A 13631-nucleotide genomic window follows, 5' to 3' on the forward strand; every position below is an offset into this window, starting at 1 on the left:
GCTCTCTCAGGCCTCTGCTCACGGGCTGTGCCGAGCACACCATACACAATGGCACCGCGCTGCTTCCCGCGTGGGATCCTTACTCGCTGTGCCTGCCGTGAGCCTCACGGGTGGGGGGGCTTCGTTCTGCTCACAGCTGCACCCCCGGTGCCTGCAACAGTGCCTGGGACCAGCTAGGTGCTGGGTAAGCACCTATGGAACGAATAACGGATCCACTTGTTTGTTCAACCGATGAAATAAAATCCCCTACTTTTGAAAGTGTACACTGCTTCCAAGTTCTTACTATTATAAATACAATAATGAACGCTTTTTTCAACTAAACAATACAATAGTAAGACAAGGTAGCTCTTCTATCTTGAGATAACTATATATATAAAAACTCATTTTAAAGTACTACATCGTACACTTTGTGGTACTGGGTCAAAAACAAACATATTAGCACAAGGAAATAAGGCCTCAAAGTTGATCCATTTGTACTAGAGGTAAGATCAAGTAAGCTTTCAAAACCAAGGGCAAAGAAGAGTTATTTACTAAAGACGCTAAGGTAACTGTGAAGGAATTTAGAGGGGCCGGGGAGGAAGAAACGATCCCAGGGCTGAAGGAATCTCCATCCAGCCGACTCAGGGTGCCGACTCCCCCTAAACTCGAGGGGCCCCCCCCGCTACTGAAGCTGTGACACGGAGATGAAGGTGGAGGCCTGTGCTTCCTCAGGAGCTGGCCACGTGCTGGAACGCGAGGTTCCTGCTCCCCTACCCCCGGTGCTACGGGACACTTCCCTCGCGGGAGGAAGCCTGTAAGCCCCTGTCCCATGTTAGAGACGCACACAGGCTCGTCCACAGCCCCACAGCACAGGCGGGGAGCAGGCGGGCGCCAGGCCCACAGCCAAGCGGAGGGCAGTGAACGGGGGCCGAAGGCTGAACGTCTGTGCGAGCTGGAAGAGCCGAGGGGTGAGGAGGCAGACGTCCGGGGCGAGGGCACGGCCTGCCGCGGAGTGCGGGCACCCCATCCCTCTGCTGCTGCACAGACGCCGAGCCCTCGCAAGGCTCCAGGGGTGGCGGGATCCAGCAGAGAGACAGGAGGGCCTGCGCCACAGCACAGGGAAGGCGCCGATGGGCCTCGGCAGGGCGACCAATCACGCCACGGGGGACGCGCACCCGTCAGCCCACGGGCAGCCCAAGGGGAGAGCCCGGCCACGAGGACTCATGCCAACGTGAAGTAGCGCAGAGACCCTGCGGCCTGGAAGTCACAAAGCCCCAGTCACACAGCCTGCTGGGTCTTATATTACGTTAGACTTTGAAAAATGGTGAGTTACTCGATCTAGTGTTTGTTGTGAACGAGTGCTTTGTTTGTTCCAGTGATGAGTGCCTCTGAGCCCAGTTCTCTGAGTCTGGACCAGAGCACGGAACAAAGGAGCAGAGAATAAAGGCCTCTCCCCACCCTCACGCCAGATGCACTGCCTATGGTTCAGTTTCAGCAAATACGAACTGTTCAAAAAACAACAAGCTCTTACCTTCATTACAGGCTAGGTGGGCAAAAAAAGCAATGATCTGCACTGTTTTACCAAGCCCAGCTTCATCTGCCAATACGCCATTGAGGTTCTTCCGGTAGAGCTTGGCCAGCCAGTCCAGGCCAATCTTCTGGTAATCTCTGAGGGCGCCGTACAGAAGAGCCGGAGCGTTCAACTTCACCTGCAGGGGCAGACGGGCCCAACAGGCACATCTCAGAACAACAATTACAACTGTTGTCAGATCACTCATATGATAAGCCTACTGGAAAGCCACAAAGATGATTTACAGATAACAGGAAAAGAAAGATCCTTAATTGTTTTTCCTGACAACTTCTGCCGTTGGGATAAAGAGCTCGTTTGGAAGGAGGTAGCTTTTCCCCTTAACAGAGACACCCCCTCACACAGGGCGCAGCGGCTCACCGCGGTGCTGATCCGAGCACTGCCCTTGGGCAGGATGGCTTCGGCCACAGCGGTCACTTCCGCGATGTCCTTTGCGTGAGGCTTCCCGACAACCACTCTCTCTGTGGCTTTAAACTGGTCCATGATGAACAGCGAGTCGATGAGAACCACACCCTTCCGGCTCTCCCGGTCACCCGAGCAGTCTTCCATGTCTGTGATCAATGGAAAAACGGGATTTGTGAGGTTTGAGAGGCTGTGATAGTATTATGAGGCCACTTAACATGACAAAAAAAAGAGAGAGAAGAGAAAAAAGAAAAGGAGTTGCTAGAACCCAAACACTTCAAAGACAGAATTGAGCAGCAAGTTTTTAATCCACTTTAGATAGTTAACAATGTATCCAGATAAACAGGTACAAACTCTTATGGAGTTTGTAGGACCGCTCTGGAAGGCCCTTGGGTGAAGTTGGAAAATGTCTGTGCAGCATCAGGAGCTAGTATCACCCAGAGATTTACAGCCATCTAAGGGTTTAGTGACTGCCCTCCACCACCAAGAATGGAAGGATCAGAAGCATCCTAGTCTGGGCAAGCAAGGGGGCCACCAGCCCCCCCTGGAGTCCTGCTGCAGCGTGGGGTCCGGCAAGCCCTGGCCTCCCCGCAGAATCTTCTGGGCCCCTCCCTTGCTGCCCCCCGCAGGCAGCCACGTCTATGGACCAGAACAGGGGGGATGAAAACAACACGTGGACTCTTCCGGGCGTAGTCTGTGTACCTCCTTGGAACTCCAATAAAAGTCAAGTAAAGTCCTTAAACTGGGTGTGTTAAATTAAACAAACACAGCACAGCCTGGATAAATGATAAAACCTAGGCCCGTAAAATGTGTATAAATCTGGAGAAGAGTATTTCTACATTGTTCACAACTTGATCAAGTACTCTGATAATTATGCCAAGTTAACCAATAAAAATAAAAAGCACAGAATTTAATGAAACTATTAATATAAACTTTCATATTAAATATATTTTCAACTTTTTATCAGACTGAAAGGAGTGAAGGTAATTCTTAAACTCTGTTTTAAGCACCCTTCCTCTGTTAAGTATTTTGGCTTTTGTTTTCAAAGCTGAATTCTTCAAAGATGTTAAAACAGACCTTCGTCTTCACTTGTCTCTTCACTGTCAGGTTTAGGTTGGGGCCACTGGAAATTCGGCAGAAAGGCACCTTCATACAACTTCATCAAATCAATTAAGGGCAATTCAGCTGGAAAGGATTGTAGGAAGAAAGATTATTTTACACCAATAGTGTCAGCAGGGAAGAAAACACAGTCAGGAGAAGGGCCCTTTCATATACAGTTGACCTTGAACAACTCAGGGGTCAGCGTTGCCGACCCTGCAGTGGAAAACCCGAGTGTAACTAGTCTGCTCTCCCTGTGCGAGGTTCCTCCACACCCGACCAGCCGTGGATCGTGCACCACTGGAGTGTTTACTATTGGAAAAACTCCACGTGTAAGTAAGTGGACCTGTGCAGTTCACACCCGTGTTGTTCAGGGGTCAAACGTATATCCCTTTTCCTAGCTTTAAATTAACTCCTTGGAAACTGTATGTATTTTCTAAAAGCACATTTATCTTTTTCCAAAAACGAATAATGATTGCCCGTTACTGATACAAGATATACGACCTTTTCTTTATAAAGATGAGAATCTTTGAAATGAAGAAACTCAACTTTTATTCATAAAGGTACAAATATTCCTGAAATAATCTTAATAAATGTACAGTAAAATCTACAGATTAATAAATGAAAATATAAAAATACCACGATAGAAATAATCAGAGGAGATGAGACATAAACATACGAAACATCAAGTAAAAGTAAAAATAAAACAAAAAATGTTCAAAAAAGATGTTAAAATATTGCTATAGACTTTTTGTATAAAGAGCTCACCCTAACTGATCAAACAGCCCACCACACGGAAGCCCAGTGGGCGAGGGACATGGAGCTGTCTCACACACAAAACACTCTATAAAGGGCTCATGAAGTATCTCTTTAACTGAGCACCTCCAGAAACCAGTGCGCAGTGCATCCCCCACTGCATGGCAACCACCTTACAACCGTAATGCTGGATGAGCACAATGAATCGAACAGTCTCACCACGGCGGGTGATGGTACGAACAGGCTTAACTTTTCTGGAAACCAGTGTGAAAAGCTGAAGAGCTTTAAATTTCATGCCCTCTGACGTCACTATTTCCCACTCCATGGGTCTGTCCAGGGGAGTAATCGGAAACTTGGACCCAGGTTGGTATTCAAACACAGTTCCACTGGGTGTTATATATAACAAGGCAACGAACGCTGTGAGCTGTGTACCCGTGATACATGAGCCTTTCTGCACGTACACCGTATGTCACTAAAATCTGTGGTCAAAGTAACAAACGCCACAGAGAAGTACCCCAAAAGAACAGCATTAAGGGCTCTCTTCGTTTAAGACTTATAATCCAGTGACTTCACTTGCTCATGATTTAAACTATTCATCATATGGGGCTGATAGGTAGATACGTGATAAAGCGAAGACCAATCGTGGAAGGGAGGCGGCGGGTGTATGGGCGTTCGTAATAAGGTTCTTCAACTTTTCTGTTTGCATGTTTTCATAACAAAATGCAGGGAAATGTACATATACATCATATAATGACTATCAAAGTAGGAAAAAAAGAAAAACAGCAGAAACAACTGAAAAACTACCTCAAGAATAAGATAATTCGTAAGGTGTCTTGGAACAAACAACTCACAGGAATCAACAGCCTTCACACGTATAAACTGGTTTGAAGATATAATGGGAAAGAAGATTCTATTTAGACAGAAAGTATTTCTATACTTCTTTAGACAGAAAGTATTTAAATACTTAGAATTTAGGTTTTAAAAAATTCACAACATCTTCATAAAGAAAGTGCTGAAAGGTTCATGAGGGGCACGAGAGGAGACCCGACCAGGAAGAGGCACCCCAGTGAATGGACGAAGATGTGCCCCGGTGACACGGCTCCCTGCGGTCACAGCCTGGTCAGTTCCCCTGAGTGGCCAGGGATAACCAGGGCGATCGCCTGCTGTGGGGGGGGACACCAGCCACCGTGCCACCCCATCCTGAGGACGCTCGAACAGCCACCCAGAGAAGTCCCCGTGTAGGGGGACTGGGCTCGCCCGCCAACAACCATCCACCCGGCCAGCTAGGGGGCCAGCAGGGGTGGACCGGAGGCTGGGCCTGCTGGCGGCCGCATCTCCGTGAGACCCGAGCCAGAAGCACCCGGCCGGGCTGCTCCCAATTCCTGCCCTACAGGAAGGGGTAGAGCAGCTCCAAGTTAACACAGACTCTACCAAGTCAGGGATGCACACAAGAATCAGGAAGGCCTGCAACAAGAATGCAAGACAAGGTGTAGCTCAAAGGCTAAGAGAAGAGAAAACAGAACACTGGATTTGAACCAAGCAGTCGTGACCAACCGCCACAAGCTGCTGCCTTGCCGGGTGAAAATGTCCCTCTCAAATCAAGAACAAGCCGAAGGCCGGGAAATGCCCTGGCGGTCCAGCGGTTAGGACTCCACATGCTTTCACTGCTGAGGGCCCGGGTGCAATCCCTGGTCGGGGAACTAAAGATCCCACAAGCTGTGTGGTGCAGCCAAAAACAAAAGAACAAGCCGAAGGTGCCCACCGCCAGCACCTCTATCTCTACACTTCATTGCAAGGAACGGCAATAGAAGGACCAGGGTTATAGAGAAAACACTGTTATTCTTCAGGGATGAAGTAATGTGAGAATTTAGCACAGCTGCTGGATTTAAGATCAGTACATAAAAATCAACTGCATTTCTACAGACCAGCAACAAATTAAAACGTAATCTGAAAAAAAAACCACTGATTACAACTTCAAAAAATATAATGCACCTAGAAATAAATCTAATAAAAATACGCAACCATAAAATGTTAGCGGAAGCGATTGAAGGAGATCTAAGTAAACCGAGAGGCTACTTTGATCATAGGTTGGAAAAGCTCTTCATAGAGATGCAATTCTCACCAAACACCCACTAATTCAACCACATTTGAATCAAAATCCCCAAGCAGTTTTTCTCTGAAACTTGATAAACTGATTCTGAGCTGCATCTGAAATAGACCCAAATTAGTCAAAGCTCTCCTAAAAAAGAATAAGGCAGAAGGACTGACCTAGCTACGCCTCAAGAATTATTATAAAGCTAGAGTAATCAAGGGAGTGTGGTATTGGTACAAACTGACCAGTAAAACAATGAAGGTCCCAGAAAGAGCCGTGCGTCTCAGGAAAACGTGACTAACACGTGAGCCGGCACTGAGCATCACTGAGGAACGATGCCCTTTTCAAATGGCACGGGGAGAGTTAGTGAACCATTTGGGGAAAAAAGAAGAAGCTGCACTCTTATTTCACACTAGAGACAAAAGTGATTCTTGGTGGATTACAAACATTGATACGAGCATAAAACAAAAATTTTTAGACAATGCACAAAGACATCCTTTTGATCCTGAGGTTAAAAAAATTTCTTTTAAACAACACGGACAAACTCAACTACACTAAAATTAAGAACACCTGTTCCTCAAAAGGCACCATAAAGAGAAGGAAGACCCACCCCAGACTGGAAAAAGGTTACTAGGACACACGTCACTGACAAGGAAACGTGTCCAGAACACAGGAAGAACACCCAGAGTCAGTACAGAAAAGAAAACCCAAAACCAAGGGGGCGAGGACAGCTGTGAGAAGACGCTGCGCCTCGTGGGTCACACTCCCCCACCACAGGCAGACACCACCAGGCGCTCCTGGGACGCAGGGCCCGGCCCAGCACTCCAACCACGGCGGAGCGCCGCCTCGTGTGTGCACGCCCTGCAAGCCGGCCCCCCTGCTCTGAGCACAGACGCCCAAGCATGTGTGCACAGGACACACAAGAGTGCTGCAGGCAGCGCCGCCTGTGAGGGCGAATGCAGGGAAACCACCGAACTGCCCACCAACAGCACAACCGCTAACCCGTGACACATGCACACACAGACCACCATTCAGCCGTGGGCACTGATTCTGTAGCAACACACCTCCACGAGGACGAAACTCGGAAACGGAACTGAGAAAGGCCAGCGGGTGAGCCTCCAGAGTGATTCCGTTTATACCAAGTTCTAAGACCCAAACAAAGCGGTACGTTCAGGATTCACGCAGGGGGAAGGGGAAACTGAGTGGAAGGAATGATAAACGCCAAGATCCAGGCCGCAGTCACCCGCTGGGACAAGGGCAGAGGCAGAATGGCGCTCTCTCCTACACTGGGTGGCGTGGCCGCTTACACCGCATGCAACCTATTGCGGTTTTCATACCTTACGTGTGTGTTTCAATAAATGTTTAATAGAGCATCGCAGGAAGCCGCTCGGAGCCCACCTTCTCTGGCTAACTCCAACAGCTCCGCCTGGTGGTCCGCAGCCCCCTCCAGCGCCTCTTCCTCTGCAATCGTCTCCTCCTCGTCTTCCACTGGAATGGCCACCATCAAAGGTCAGCGAGAGACCCCACGGCATCTTCCTCGCAATTACTCAAGAAACGCTACAAGGCTCCAAAGCTGTCATGCACAGCCATCAGAGAAGTGAAAACTAAGTCCTAATTTCTCAGGTTAAATCTGGAAGTGACAGTTTATTAAGTAAGCAAAAAACAAGGGACCACACTTTATACTTTCTCTTCCATTTCACAGTGTGAAATAGAGGCCGGTTTTCATCACATCCTACTCAGGCCCAAACAGGGAGTGATGTGGAACTTCCTGTCCACCTGCAGAGCCCACTACAGAAAGACCCACAAGCACGTTGTTCGGTGTCACTATGAATTCATCATCGCCCATTTCAGAGGCCCCAGCCCCTGCCCAGCTGAGGATTCCCCGAGCTCAGCTCCTGTCCGGCACCTCCAGCCCTGCAACCCCACAGCCGGCTCCTGGTGGCTAAGAGTCCCACCCACTCTCGGGCCACCTCTCCACCTGAGCTGAGCCCTCACCATGGCACGCCTTCCCTCCCGCTGACTCCTGCCCCCAACACGCACTGCCTCTCCTCCCTACCGACGAAAGGCACACGCGTGCGCACGCACGCACACGGTCCGACACCTTCCCTCCTCCACAATCCAACTCCGCGTCTCTCCACTGCAAAACCCCACCATCCACCAAGGCCCCCGGCCCCCAAGAGCATAAGCCACCGAGCCACCGGACTCTCACGGTCCAGGCGGTCCTCGACGCCCCGGCAGCACCGAGTGAGCTCTCCAGCTGCGCGTTCAGAGAGCCCTGCAGACAGCCAAAGCACCAGGGGGACAGACCTTCATCATCGGTTAAAGATGTGCTTGCTTTTCTTTTTCTTCCAGGTATCCCCGAATCCTGTGACACAGAACACAAATCATAAGCGTGAGATCTGAAAACACAGAATGAGAACCCAGAGCAGAACTGTAGTCAACATGCAACCGGGAGGACCTGGGAGGCCGTGCCAGGCGTGTCCACGGCAGACACCACAAAGGTGGGGAGGAGGCTGCGGGAAAGCAAGACGAAACCCACGTCTGCTCTCCCCAAACCACCAAGGTTAACACCCAGGTGAGGCTGAAGCTGGAAAGAACCAGCTGTAGGCCCAAGGGGGACTGCTCTCCAGCGAGAGAACGCTATTCATGCCTACGACTTCCTGCACACAGACACCCCCTCGCACAGCGACGCGACAGTCCCGAACTCACCACAAAGCTTTCCCGTAACGCATCAAGCCCTGTAGGTCTCGACTCTTTACCTAAAGAGACAGGTAACGCGATTCGCTTTCACTAAGGCAGTGGAGGAGGTGATGCTCCTCACACGACCATGGGCACCTGTGCCCGCCCCCCAAGGAGAGCAGAGGACAGCAAGGCGGGTCCCACCTCCCCTCTGCGACGCAGGGCGGCACAGCCACACCGCCACGCCCGCTCTCGGCTTCAGCAGGAACCTAGAGTCTCCAACCTGGCAAAGCTTCTCGCTCATGACTTGCATAATCTTAGAGCTCCGTGACTCTCAACAGGGACCACCTCCTTCACCTCAGTTTCCTCATCAGTAAAAGGGAGGAATCCTCCCCGCCCCCTCCCCAGGTTTCCAGTGATGGGGTAGCTACTGCTGAGCGCCGTGGGAGCAGCACGATGCCTAGACGCGGGGACCGCGGTGGGGCGGGGGGCAAAGCCGGGGGAGTTCATCTCACTCTCCGGGGACACAGGGGACAGGCTCAGAACCTCAATCCTGAGAGCCCCCCAAAGTTGGTCACCCTGGGGCTTATTGATTCATACTAGCGAATCTCAGAAGAACTGAAATGCCAGGACCAGGCTGCTGAGTAAACAGCCTCGCCGGGGAGGCTCCACGGGAAGCCACGATGTCACAAGGCGACGGTGAGCAGAAAATCGAGCAAACACAGCCCGCAAAAGGGGAAGGCTTTTTAAAAAGTAATCATACCTTTCCGGGAGACTTTCTGGAAATTTAAAGCCTTTTTCCTTTTTTCTTCTAATTCTACTTGTAGTTTTATTTCCACAACCTAAATGCAAAGAGTTAAATAAATAAGCGCGTTACTAAGAAATACAAGTTCTATATATGAAAACATTAAAACTCGCACACGTAGGCCAAAAGCACAGCCACAGCTGTCCCAACCCCATTTCAGATTAGAGCTGACCCTTGGACAACGTGGATTTGAACTGTGCAGGTCCACTGGTACTCAGATTTTCTCCGGTAGTAAACCCTACAGAGCTGCACGGTCTGCGGCTAGCTACAGCCGCAGCCATGGCACCGCAGATGCAGCGGGCAGATGACGAGCTGTGTGCAGATTTTCAGCTGCACGTAGGGTTGGCAACCCTAACCCCCCACGCTGTCCAAAGAGAAATGTTCAGTTTGGTCCTCTTTCATTATTTTGTGTCAACTGCATCCTGCCCAAATTCTGTCAGACGGTAAGAAGAGAATTTTTACGAAAAGGAAGCGAGAGACAGAGCAAGCCACTCCGGAACTAAGCAGCTTTTAGTGACCTGCGCCAATACTAAACAGAACTACCGGAAGGGCCCCTCAGGAAGGCTCCCAGACACCACAGAGCGCGCAGGCCACGGCTGATGGGGATTTCGATGCACAAAGAGAAACACAGAGGCAGAACCAGGTCTCCTGATGAGCCAACAGCCCAGAGGTGCCCAGGAAGTGCGGGCACCCGCCTTTCCAAACGACGCCACAGGCTCCACCTGTGGGATTTCCCCATGGCACGGGCAGGCTGGGCTCAGAAGGCCGCCTCAGCAACCCCGACACAGTCTGTGCTCCCAGGAGCCCATCAAAATCTCAGAATTTACCTGCTCAATATTTGACCAAAAATATTCTATTTCTCTAGCAGTTGACGCAGCTATTCGTCTCAATCGGTTCTGTTCTTCTCTCCTTCCCCGCTCCTCCCGAAGCTGCTTCTCTTCGTGATGACGCACTACAGTTCTGACAAGCTAGTAAATGAAAGTCCAAGAATTTTACGTTGTGCGCTGTGTCATGCTAGCAGAAAAAAGATACATAACGTTTCTTTAAAATCTTCTCGGCCCGTAACTCCATATAATGCCCAGAGAGACACACCCTCGCCTGCTCTACGGGCGGCGGGAAAAAGGCTGACCCCGTGCAAGCCACCGCCGACGGTCTGCCTGGCCTTCCTACGAGTGTTATTTTACCAAATACACATATTTTCCTCCAAAATGGAATATCATACTGTGCTACAGTCGTCCTTTCCCCCTTTAATAGGAGTAACGTCTCTCCATCAATCAACACAGATCAAAGTCATCTTTAATACGTATCATTTCCACTGCGTGAACGCAGCCAGATTTAACTCCTAGGATTAAAAAAGTTGGGTTGGGATAATTCACATGTTTTAAGGCTTTTGCTTTAAATTGCCAAACCGCTTTCCAGAATTTCTACTCTTTACCTCCTCACCAGCTGTACCTCCAAAAGGTGCAGAGAAGTAACTCAGAAAGGGACACATCCTGAGTTCCGAGTGCAGCGGAGCTGCCAGCCCCTCAGCTCTGGGATGCCCCCGAGGCGGCCGCCCAGCACAGGACTCCCAGGGCCTTGTGCTGGTCAGCGCGCACCCCTCGCACAAAGCCGCCGGCTCCCGGGGGTAGAGGGACGGCGCGAGGAGGGGCAGCACAGCGCGCAGCCGCGGCCCCCAGCTCAGCTGCCTCTCAGTCCCACCGCTCGGCGTCCGTCCCTGCCCCTCGGCCCTGGCCACTGCCCTGTCCAGCCCTGCGTCCACATGCTCAGGACCATCAACTTTCGTGAAAAAGGAAATGTTTAAGGAGCGATCTGGTTTTTTTCTTAAATACACATGAATCTGATTAAAGACCCTTTACACTCAGACCCTGCTGTTACCCCCTTGGTCTCGGCCTCGCTCTTCCAAAACTACGTGGGGAAAGCAAGGGGGAGAATTCAGAGGAGGGAGGTGGACAGGCCAGGCACACAGGATCAATCCCCAGTCCTGAGAGTATAGGAAATATGAAGGCAGCATCCAGGTCCCGAGGAATAAAGACACACAGTGATGGAGGAAGAAGCAGCTGGGCCTGGAGCTATGTACACGTACGCAAGGGCAGCTGCTCTACTCTGGGACCCAAGAGCCCTAGAAATCTGTCACTTTCCACACTGCCAGCTTTAGCAGTAGCATCTCCTAGAGGTCCCACCCCAGGCTGGGTGCCTACTTTGGGAGCAGAGAGAAGGTAATAAATTCTGAGCCAGAACTGGAGAGAAGCTGGACCGGAAGACCAGGCAACACGGAGCAGGCAGGCTGCGGGGAGCCAGAGGGCCGGGATGAGTGCCCGAGCTGCCAAGCCAGCCACCTGGCCTCTTCCCCCTTCCTACTCTCAGCCTGGATCTGGGGGGCTGCAGGCATCCTCATGCCAACTGCCGGGCAAAACTGGCCAGAAAAAGAACCCAAATCCCAGGACAGAACTGCAGCAGAAGGGCCTGTGTCTGTTCCCAGCAGTCCACGCTAGAGCACTGGGGACAGCCCTCAGAAATGAAGCAACGCAGCAGCTACTTTCTAAATAGCAGCAAAACGTTCTTCAGATACATCGTAAGTCCAGAAACTCTTTAGAGGGACTTCCCTGGTGGTCCAGTGCTTAAGAATCCGCCTTCCAATGCAGGGGACGCAGGTTCGATCCCTGGTTGGGGAACTAAGATCCCACATGCCGCGGGGGAACTAAGCCTGCGCACCTCAACTAGAGAGCCCACGCGCCGCCAACTACAGAGCCCATGCGCTCTGGAGCCTGTGTGCCACAACTAGAGAGCCAACATAGCCAAATAAATAAAAATTTAAGAAGAAAAACCGTTTAGAAAGTGGGGCTGGGAGACCTCCGTCCGCACACTTAAGCCCCTGGCGCTGCTTGATGGCCCCTGGGCACCGCGGTGGCCTGTGTCTCAAACCCACCTTCTTGGCAGCGGCCACCTTCCACCTCCTCTCCTGGGCGAAGTCTGTGGCCATCCACTGCATCTCCTCCAGCAGGTAGTCCCAGTGCGATTTGGACCGCGGGGCCTCCTGCAGCTTGGGCAGCCGTCTGAGGGACCACAGGCCTTCCTTCCTTAAATCTGCTATCCGCTGATGGATCTGGTTCTCCTGCAAGGAGCACGGGGTGGAAGACGTCCGGCACAGTTTAAGTGCAAGCCACCGACGCACACCCCAGTCAGTGCGACCCTGCTACGTGGAAGTCTCAGCAACAAAGAAGAGTTGCTGAACAAGGCTCTACGAGAGGGCAGAGGCAAGGGCGTGCGACCCCCGGGAGTCTCATCCTGGAAACCCAGGACAGAGCTCCCAGGCCAGCGCTCACGGCGGAGCACTTACAAATAACTGCTCAGTCGCCCGACAAACAGCAAACGCTCACTAGGTGCAGGCCGTGAGCTGCACTGGCCTGGGCAGCCTCCCGAGGGCTCTGAGCTCTCAGCCTGCACCCCACAACCCCCTCCCCCCGACTGCTGACACCAGCACAGAAAAGACCTTCTCCACACCAGTCTAGCTGCCCCTCCGGCAGGACAGGGCCAACTACGCGGTTTTAATCTTGGTTTCTCCGGATCACAAACCTTACTATCAGGTGTTCCGTCTTATACTACTGCCCCCTTAGAAAGTGAAAGCACACGCGTTCCACAGGCTGGAGTATACGGTGAGCTCTTCTTGAGCACTTTCAAGAGCTTCTTCAGGCGCACTTACCAGCGCTATCTGTTCTGCCAGCTTGTCCTGAGAACCGTCGTGGGGGGCAGCGGCATTCTGAGCGGGGCTCTGTGGTTTCGGGGGCGCTGACACGGCTGCCCCTGGGGAGCGGGCGATGACCGGAGACAGCGACTTGGCTGCCGGGGAGGGTCTGTTCACCGGGGAGGCCCGGGCAGGCGAAGGCCCCGGGCCTGAGCCACTGGCGGGGACAACGGTCGAGGCAGAGGAGGCGGAGGGCAGCGGCCGCGGGCAGGGCTGGGCGGGGTCCATGGGCGGTCTGGGTGGCGCCGCCGTCTGGCAGGGAAAACAGGGCTCAGCGCCGTGCCCGGAACCCACAGGCTGGCTGGAGGCCCCTGTGCAATGCCCCTCCCTCTCCCCAGCAGCGCAGACTGACCAGTGGGCCTACTGCGGACCACAGGGCCACGCAGACTAACCGTGTCTACAGAAGAGAAGAAGCCCTGTTAGTCCACAAAGCCACATCAGAGCTCCCTGTAAACGGTGCCTTCACATATGGTCTTACGTCGGGTTT

General features: G+C 52.0%; 1 protein-coding gene across 9 annotated transcripts in view; it reads right to left on the bottom strand.

Annotated features, from left to right (window-relative positions):
* The window catches only part of EP400 (E1A binding protein p400), a 110827-nt gene that overhangs the window by 58205 nt on the left and 38991 nt on the right, over nt 1–13631 (bottom strand). For all 9 annotated transcript variants that reach the window (XR_009521660.1, XM_060027840.1, XM_060027839.1 and 6 more), the window contains 10 exons: nt 13103–13396; nt 12329–12514; nt 10227–10367; nt 9358–9436; nt 8625–8674; nt 8223–8280; nt 7314–7403; nt 3047–3154; nt 1928–2118; nt 1511–1688 (listed from right to left, as the gene is read on the bottom strand). Coding sequence is in view for 8 of the 9 variants with exons in the window: in XM_060027840.1 (XP_059883823.1) it covers nt 1511–1688; nt 1928–2118; nt 3047–3154; nt 7314–7403; nt 8223–8280; nt 8625–8674; nt 9358–9436; nt 10227–10367; nt 12329–12514; nt 13103–13396 (1375 nt within the window). In the remaining variant the exon portion in view is untranslated. The remainder of the gene's footprint in view (nt 1–1510; nt 1689–1927; nt 2119–3046; nt 3155–7313; nt 7404–8222; nt 8281–8624; nt 8675–9357; nt 9437–10226; nt 10368–12328; nt 12515–13102; nt 13397–13631) is intronic.

This window comes from Delphinus delphis, chromosome 13 (genome assembly GCF_949987515.2).
Source record: "Delphinus delphis chromosome 13, mDelDel1.2, whole genome shotgun sequence".
NCBI lineage: Eukaryota > Metazoa > Chordata > Mammalia > Artiodactyla > Delphinidae > Delphinus > Delphinus delphis.